We start from the raw sequence: 9,545 nt of genomic DNA, 5'->3' as shown, positions 1-9,545 counted from the left end.
GGTAAAAAAGAAACGTACATTTCACTCCATACTGGACAAACTGCTAGCCTAATGTACACTGCATCACTGTTTTGAATGACAGATGACCAAATGTGTGATTTTATGTTTTTACGCACCACTTCATAATCAGTATTTATTTTAAATTCATGATAATATATTAAAAATTAAACAAATTAAAGGTACTTCTTTGCTTTAGACAACAGAAGCATGTGAAACATGAAAAACAACTGCATTGCAGGGATGGTCAAACAAATGTGATCCCTATTTGATGCCTGGTGGAAATGGATGATCTCTGTTGGTTTCCCTGGGTGGTGTGTGTTGGCACACCCCTCCAGTCAGCCTCGGATGGCCTCGTCAGACAGCGCCACCTAACAGTCTGATGCATATTGCTCATGAAGCTGGAAAAGCTGAGGGATTCATTAGCTGCACTGTCCCTGGTTGTCCGCAATGTAAATCACAGGAGTACACACACATCCTGGGAAAGACACGTGAGCGCGTCGCAATCAGTGCGCCAGGGAGCATTTAGCAAGATACATGGCTACAGCAATTAGCCAAATGGAACAAGACATATTCACTAAATTTGAGTACAGTTTGGAATATGTTTTCACGCAAAAGCAACATCCTGTGGTTGGTTGATCTGCATGTAATATTTTGTTAGGCCTCTTCTGTTCAAGTTGGCTAGTAAGATGCAGTGCGAGCTAAACTTAATGCCAATGATCAAAAGCCTTGCCAGACTAGCTGACCCTCTGCATCTGCATACACACCCCCCCTACTTGGTGTGGTCCTGCACCCCCCCCCCCTACTTGGTGTGGCCCTGCACCCACTGACACAGCCGTGAGCAGTAGGCGGGGGGGCTCACTGTAGAGAAGCTCCGCCCAGGGTGCCTGAGTCTCTTCCACAGGTGCTCCAGCCTCTTCTTGAAGCCATACACGGTAAAAATGTCAATGATGCCTATGAAATAACGCTGCTCGGGCCCGTCGATTACATGCAGGGGGTTTTTGAAGTTGGGAAGCAGTCTGCGGTTTTGGGCCTGGAAGTCTCTGAGTTCAGCTGAGCCTGTGCGTGTCCCTCTGCCACGCAGCTCTTCTTGCTCGCTGCTGATGACGTCCTCCTCCTCCTCGGTCCCACCGCTGCCACCACCACGCATGTCCATGACGTGACACTGGTCCATCCCACAGTCCGTCTGGGACTCCAGATCGGCGGAGTCCTCCTCTGGAACTGTTCCCGGAACTGATGGAGCTGCTCCTGCGTGCGTGGGACTAGAGCTTGTAACCATGGACCTAGAAAGGCGAAAGATATAAGGTGATATTGCAGTAGTCACTACGGCTCTCTGAGGGTAAAAGCAGTTCTGCAATTTTGGTATTGCTTGGTAAGTATTAGAGTGTGTCGCTTTGTCTGGTGTATGTATGTCTGGTACAGCTAATTAACCTGAGCAGTGACATTTTCTCACTCTGTATAACTGACACGAAAACATTAACCTACTGCCACAAATTATATTTGTAAGTGCAATTTTACCCACAAGAGGGTGCAATTGCCATGATAGGGTACTTTTTTCAAGCTGGAAACTTGGAACTAGGTGGTGCAAGTGTCAAGAGTTACATGAGGTTATTGTTGGTTTATAATTATTTATGATTGTTAATAATGGTTTAGTCGTGCCTTTATGCAGGCTTAGGTATTTGTTATGAACTGGATAAAGTGTTAGCATTAGCATGGTGGCTATTCATGTAGTTCTTTTTACATGCCTGCTGGTATTTCTCTTTGTAGTAATGGCAGAAATAGACCTGTAAACAAAGTAGAGTGAGCTCCTGAACATGATTTGTTTGTGTTGATGCAGGATGTGTATGACACCCCATTACTGGTCCCTGGATCCCCTGAATTATTCAGGATCAGGTGATTTGCATTGTGCTTCCGCAAGTGCAAAAAAAATATCCTAGTCAAATATGCATTCCAGTCAGAGTAAGACCAAATTAAACATAGTACTGTAATTATAATACCAAATGTCAAGTCAAGTCATGTCATATTTATTTATATAGCACATTTATATAGCTCGCGCTGACCAAAGTGCTTTTTAAATGTATGCTACCTTTTAAACAGTTTTTACATTTACATTTAGCAAGACACTGAACCCTAAAAATCTGCTCCTGATGTATAAATGCAATTTCCTTGTAAGTCGCTTTGGATAAAAGCGTCTGCTAAATTACTGAATGTAAATGACGACAAACTATATCTACAGTATGTATAAGTCATAGTGCTGAAACAATTGTGTGTGTTCTGCTTTTAGAGCTGAGCTGTGTGTGTGTGTGTGTGTGTGTGTGTGTGTGTGTGTGTGTGTGTCTGTGTGTGTGTGTGTGTGTGTGTGTGTCTGTGTGTGTGTGTGTGTGTGTGTGTGTTCTGCTTTTAGAGGAGCTGTGCTGTGTGTGTGTGTATGTGTGTGTGTGTATGTGTGTGTGTGTGTGTGTGTGTGTGTGTGTCTGTGTGTGTGTGTGTGTGTGTGTGTGTGTGCGTGCGTGTGTGTGTGTGTGTGTGTGTGTTGTGCTTTTAGAGGAGCTGTGCTGTGGGTGGTGACTCACTTCTTGGTGCGCATGATGAGGGTGGCGAAGGAGAGGCTGTGATGGCGCTCGTCCTGGTGCAGGGGCTGCTCCGCCAGCAGGAGGCTGTAGTCCAGCACGTTCAGCGTCTGGAGGAAGTCTGTGTCGATCTCCACCTGCCGCAGAAGCCAGGGCCGCTGCTGGTCTGCACACACATCAGACACTCATGCCAGTTAGATGCAGAACTTCTCTTCTCACAGTTTCAACAAATAAAACACAGGTTCGTTTGGGCTCTCATTCCATTTAAGTGCAGAACAGTCTTATCACAGTTTCAACAAATAAAACACAGGTTTGTTTGTGCACTCATGCCAGTTAGATACAGAACAGTCTTGTCACAGTTTCAACAAATAAGTTAGAACAGTAAAACATTAACATGGAAGTCAATTTCAGATCATAAGGATTAATGCCCAAAGACCAAAGACTCTGCCTAAGACTCTTCATTTTATTTGATTTTGTTGCAAAGTAGCTTTGGATAAAACTGTCTAACTGCTAAATACCTAAACCTTAAACACTCATGAACCTAATATTTGACATGCTCGCGCAGTCATAGGCCAAACTATAGGCATTATTTACCACAGGGACACTGAAGATTAGTTTAGATTTATAAGAAAAATCCTTCATTTACTATTTCTTTGATGTTTTAATTGCTTCACAATACTTTACAGCATCATAACATTAGCTTTTAACTATGGTCTAGTTTAACTATCTGTTGAAAGCGAAATAAATTAACGTCTGATTTTAATTTAGACCTTGGGCTCTAAATTCATTCTCAGCCACGAGTGAGAAAGCTCACATTTTGTCCTGGCTAGTTATCACCTTTACTAGCTATTTGTGTCCGTGTGTGTGTGTGGTGGGGGTTATGTCCAAAGCATATTTTTTTACTAGGCACAGAGATCTCTTCATCTAGGAGACATTTTTCAGTGAGTTCTTCCATTTTCTTCAGGCATTTGTACCGGACAAACCTATGAGTTGTTCATGAACACTCGCGCTCATAATACTGAGTGAAAGAGTGCGGAAGAGAGAATGCCCCGTTTCCGTTTTACATTTACATTTGGTTATTAAGCAGACGCTTTTGTCCAAAGCGACGTACAAGGGAGACAACAGTCAAGCTAAGAGCAATAAAAAACCTGGTGTAACAATACAAAAAACTTTACATAAGAAATAGAAAAGAAAAAGAAGTGCAGTTTTACAGCAAAATGTCACGCTTGACTTGGTTAGTCTTCAGAAAAGAGGTTTAGATCTTTATTTACCTAGTGTGATGAAGTGGCCTTCAAAATTGAGATCTTTCAGCACCACGATGACCTGGCTGCCCTCAGGTGCAGGGTCTGTCCAGCGGCTCACCTCACAGCCTTTAATGTCATACCTGTTAAAACACTCACATTCCTTTAATATCATACCTGCCAAAACACTCACATGCCTTTAATATCATACCTGTTAAAACACTCACATCCCTTTAATATCAAACCTGTTGTAACACTCACATCCTTTTAATATCATTCAAAACACTCAAGGTCAACACACAGGTCAGCTCACACCCCTTTAATATCATTCCTGCCAAAACACTCAAGTCAGCTCCTGCAAGCCAAGCAAGTTCACTGCTCATAAAAACATTTTTTTTTTTTTTTAAATGCCGCTTATGGAATATAATAGACCTGTGCCCTAATGACACACACACCACACATCCACACATCCACACAACCACACAACCACACACATTTTTTTTGGTCATTCATTGCTGTATGAGTGCACATAGGAGAGGATTTTAAATTGAATTGTAAGTGCTTTCACTTCAGTTCTACTTCTAGTTCAGTTCAACTCTTTACATTGTTTTCTACACACTGTCCATATATGCACAACAGATAACCCATGTAAATGATAACAATTCATAACATCAATTTTAAAGAAAATTTGACATTAGAAAAATAGAAAAATACTTTTACAAAACAACTTTTTTTTTTACATCTAGACTAGAGGCTTAATGTATAAGGACGGGGGTCTCAGGGCGGCCTTCATGTTCTATGGAAGATGACAGAAACCTGAAGGGTACGGTTCCGACTTACCTTGAATGTATTCTCTCATCTGGATAAAAAACACTCTGCATTACAATGAAGTATTTCTGTAAAAGACAAATCACACAGCTTTCATAGGTGTGGTTCATTTACAGTGATTTTAGGTGAGAATAATAAAGGAACATGTACCTTCCTCTGATGGGGAATTTTGATTCGATGAACACCTTCAAAATAAATGAAACAGAGTTACCAACCTATGTCTCAAGTAGATATATTTTGGACAAAGTGGAAAATGTACGTATTCACTCTGCATATATGCATGTTAGTTTTTCTCACCGAGAAATTTGACCAGCAGGGAATGAGGATATTTTTCCAGATGCTCCATGTAGATCTTCAGGTTAGACAACAGGAACCGAACTTCCCTTTTGTTTTGAGTCTTCAGGAAGAACCGTTTATCATTTCTGTACATTACAGAATTACAGGAGGACAAGAAAGGGACACGTATCATCAGTGATGCCTCTGTGTGTGTGTGTGTGCGTGTGTGTGTGTGTGTGTGTGTGTGTGTGCGTGTGTGTGTGTGTGTGTGTGTGTGTGTGTGTGTGTGCGTGTGTGTACAACACTGGCCTGAGAGTCAGGAGTCGGCAGCAAAAAGCCCTGTGTCAAACCGATGCTCAAGTAACTCACGTCAGGAAGAAGTCTGCTTTGCTTTTGGAATTGCTGATGAACTGCAGATAGTGGCCTTCGGACGAGAGAGAGAGCTGATACTCTTTCTCCGTCATTCCCAGAGAGCGACGCAAGCTGGCAAACACCGGGCCCGCAAACGACTCCATTCTGAATTCCTACACGATAAAATATAACGGGGATCGTTTGTGAAATAAACTTAATTCAAGTGTTCAAAGCATGTGATAATTGTAGGTAATGTACCTTGTGAATCTGAGTGACTTCCATCCTGAAATCATCATCAGACAGTTCCTCCTATGACAGAGAGGAAACGTTTTAGATTGAGAGTTAAATGACAAAAAACAATAACAGAAAAAGGTATGCTATCTAGAAACCCAGCAGTATTTTCAGAATATACATATTTCCATAAAAGAGCTCTCAGCTCTATTTCTAACTATTTTTTTAACCATTCACTGCTCAAAAGGACAATTTGAAAGTGTGTTAAACCCTTTTTGAAAGACAACAAAATAATCTTTGCGTGGAAGAGATATAAAAAAACATTATAGCACATTTATATATATGTATTATTATCTCTACAGTGTGTGTTTGTAAGTGTGTTTGGGAAGATGTATTTGTAAGTGGGCAACTCCACTGAGGGTGGCTGTATACATGAATAACAGACTTGTGCTCCCATTCGCTGAACTGCTGAGTCAACTGGCTCTGGCGCTCCATCTATGGTCACAGGACTGCCTTCAATCACATGTGTTCACGGTGTGTGTGTGTGTGTGTGTGTGTGTGTGTGTGTGTGTGTGTGTGTGTCTCTGTGTCTGTTGTGTGTGTGTGTGTGTGTGTGTGTGTGTGTGTGTGTGTGTGTGTGTGTGTGTGTGTGTGTGTGTGTGTGTGTGTGTGGGTGTTTGTGTGTGCGTGCGTGTGTGTGTGTGTGTGTGTGTGTGTGGGTGTGGGTGTGTCTGACTGAGTAACTACCCTGTGACCTCTCTCTGTCACCATCACACAAAAGCCAACGTTCAGCTTTTATAGCCTCAGTGTCATTCACATTCTTCTGTAAACATGAGTCAAATCTAATAACAAATTATTTCCTTTCGAGACAAACTAAATATATATTCCAAGAACGAACTTATAAAAAAAATAAAAAATAAAAAAAAATTGACAGAAAAAAAAATGTAAGAACCTGACATGTCACCCACAATGACAAAAGACAACATTGAAGCATGACCGCTTTTTGCAGTAGCGCTTTGCCACAACAGCTGCAAGATGAACGGCGCCTACAGAGGCTGCTGGGCCGAACACGTATGTCCTTTGTGAGATCATCAGCGGTGTTTGTGACACGCTGCCTGGCCCTGTGTTCTCCCCGGCCTGAGCACAGGCCATTGGGGGCGGGGAGGTTTGAAGTGTCGTCCCTCTATGGGGACTATTGTCTCTCATCAGAACTAAAGAAAGCAGCAGCCTCCAAACAACAGCCCTAACAGCATCTCTGAGGACGTGGGGACTCACCACTGCGCCACTCTCAATGCAAAGCTCCCTCTAAAGTCTAATTACAGGCGAATGGAACATGCGATTGATCATTCCACTCCGCCTGCCGAGGTCCTCTTAACCTTATCTCTTCCAATTCTACGAGCCTTGAAAGGTCACCGGTGCACATAATTAAGAGGAGACATCTGGCATGGTCCAAGGACACTTGAGTGCCGCAGATTACTGTTGTTTAAGTGCAGAGTCTATAGAAAGATGTATGGTTTTGTGCTATAACAGCTAATGATAAATGCTCAGATGATTCAAGTGCTCCGTTTTCAGCTTAACACTTACTAAATGAAGCCTCAGACCTTTGGTTACGTTCCATTAAATGTGTGCTGTTTTTTTTGCTTATGAAATGTTACTTTTACACATTCAATACAAAACCACCCTGTGGTGACATGGTGAGCAAGCCTCTTGAGTGACAGTTTTTCAGTGCGAGGAAGCTTGCGGCGAGTCAACCAATAGTGGCCATCATGACATGCTGATCACCTGCATTTCTTTTATATATATATCATCAAAACAATGTTTTCATGTTTAAACACTCTTGCTATGTTGGTTACATCTTTATTACATCAATGTCTTGTCTTGTTTGTTTTTGCCTTCGGCAATGTACTATCTGAGATCTTTGTGGTTAAGTTGATGCAGTTGGTTTTGTGAAAATCCTTGCTCTAAAAGCCTATTCAGGGACAAGGACTGCAATCTGGCTATAGCCATAGAAGCCTTGTACTCAGTATATCTGTTGCACTAGTGGTAAATAATAATGTTTTTGCATCGTCCCTGTCAAAAAAAAGAAAAAAATGAAATTTTATGTTGCCACTGGATTTCTGGGTTCTGTCCAGCTCTGTTGAACTCACGGTCAGTGGGTTGTCTATGGTGTTCTGGATAGCAGTTGTACTCACGGGCAGTGGGTTGTCTATGGTGTTCTGGATGGCAGTGGACAGGCCCTCCTTCATCATGCACGTGAGGCTGTAGAACTCATGCTGCTGGTCGATCTCAAAGAGCCCGAGCAGCTTCCACTGCTGCCGCAGGCCTCCCCACATGCGCCTCTTCACCGTGCGCGACCGCCGAGGCTGCGTTGGAAAAGGGGGAGCAGAATGAGTTCACCCAGTGGTGTAGTCCAGGGTAAACGCAGGTATACGGAGTATACCCACTTATTTTTCAGGCAGCATTGCGTATACCCACTTCTCAAAACAGGGCGTTTATCCTGTACTGTATGGGCTGCTTAAAAAAAAATTAAGAGAAAACCCACTTCTCCAGAGACCACTACACACACCACTGAGTGCACCACTGCTGCTGCGAAGGCCGCAGAAAATGGACGCTTATTTTGCAAATCATTGATTTTTGTTTTTCTATGTCAACTGCAGTCTGCTTTCAATATAAGTAATCAATTGACAGCATCCATTTAGACACTATCCTAATGCAGTCCTGTTTTATCTGACTTAGAATGCTATATTGCATGAGTCATTGCAGTGCTGCAGACAACAGATTTAGCCACCTTTTCTATTGCGCTTAATTTATTTCTTGGCAACATTAATGCCCCCTTAACGAGGCATGAACTTCATGGGAAGCTGTGGTCCTTGCCTTTGCTCAGTTCCTATGGATTAGCCAGCATCTTGTCTCCCTGACAACAAGCAGTAGATGAGAGTGATAAGTCTTTTCAAGAGTCTGGATGCTCGGTGTGTCTCCACAGACGGGTGAACTGCACTTTTCCTAGCTTTATGAAGTCATTGTAAATTAAATAAAAGTTACTTTATTGGAAGTAGCACTTGGCTGAATGTTATTACATAGGGGTTCGACTGAGTGAGCAGAGTTTCATCGAATAGACTGTTGTTTGTCTGCAGTTTATGGGAATCAGCTGGTCTGAATGAGGGACGTGAGCTGTGTAGCGTCCACTAAAGCATGGATTGAGTTTGAGGAACAAAAACAAAGTTGTTGTCATAATCTACTGTTGTTGGCTACGACTGTTCAAATTGTCATACATCCAGATAGAGAAAACATTCAATAATCTATGGGCTCTCGTATGTAATTTAAAATAGCCTTGCCACAATAGCTTACATACTGGTCTATCCATGCGATAGCCGATTGCTAGAAATATGTCCTCAGTATTATAACTGGTAAGGATTTAAACGGTGCGGAAAATCCGCACTGCCACAACTGGACGATCCGAAAACCTCACTAATACGCATAGTCATTAAGTGAATTAATAAAAGAATCAAATATACAGGCTACACACCTCCATAACGCTCATTTCGTCTGCGCCGATTCAGTCCGTAACTCAGCTGGTCCTCTTCGTGGTTCGGGACATCAGCGCATTCTTTCCATCCTCAGTTGACATTGCAATCTGTCAATGGATGCGTGTGCCGCCCTAGTCGATCCCTCGCCTCATGTCTCTTTGTAAGCAGCGCCCCACCGCCAACGGCACAGACCTCTGCCCCTCTCGCGTCCGCCAGAGAATGAGAAACGATCTTTCCAACTGGAAAAGGGTAGCTAAATAACCAGCACTCAAAGGGTAAACTACACTAAGCCTGACGAGGTTCACATGTAAACAACATTGCCTGTCATCAGCACAGACGACTGAGCTGTGCCAAGCAAATCTCGAAATTTGGAAAGAGACTGTATTGCATGCGGCAGAAAGAGGTAGTGTGAAGGGCTTAACGATGCTGGCTGAAGTACAAACAGTAAAACCGGACTCGTAATGTGCGATGCTATAGGCTAGTAACTATTGGACATTCTATAGGCACGTAATACTGTTGTTGCT

The 9,545-nt window shown here is 42.7% G+C and overlaps 1 protein-coding gene across 1 annotated transcript; it reads right to left on the bottom strand.

The window, feature by feature from the left end:
- Positions 1-799: 799 nt before the first annotated feature.
- Positions 800-9,026, bottom strand: pip5kl1 (phosphatidylinositol-4-phosphate 5-kinase-like 1; the record flags this gene model as incomplete). Its single annotated transcript, XM_080842591.1, has 11 exons — positions 800-1,280; positions 1,743-1,781; positions 2,571-2,733; positions 3,839-3,951; positions 4,649-4,704; positions 4,787-4,821; positions 4,934-5,058; positions 5,282-5,436; positions 5,522-5,572; positions 7,687-7,857; positions 9,021-9,026. 11 exons carry the CDS (start codon positions 9,024-9,026, stop codon positions 800-802), a joined length of 1,395 nt encoding a protein of 464 aa, XP_080698717.1.
- Between the last annotated feature and the right edge of the window lie 519 nt (positions 9,027-9,545).

Source organism: Sprattus sprattus (genome assembly GCF_963457725.1).
Source record: "Sprattus sprattus genome assembly, chromosome: 7".
Classification (NCBI taxonomy): Eukaryota; Metazoa; Chordata; class Actinopteri; order Clupeiformes; family Clupeidae; genus Sprattus; species Sprattus sprattus.
Note: the sequence above shows the minus strand (reverse complement) of the source record. Positions and strands in the feature narration are given on the sequence as shown.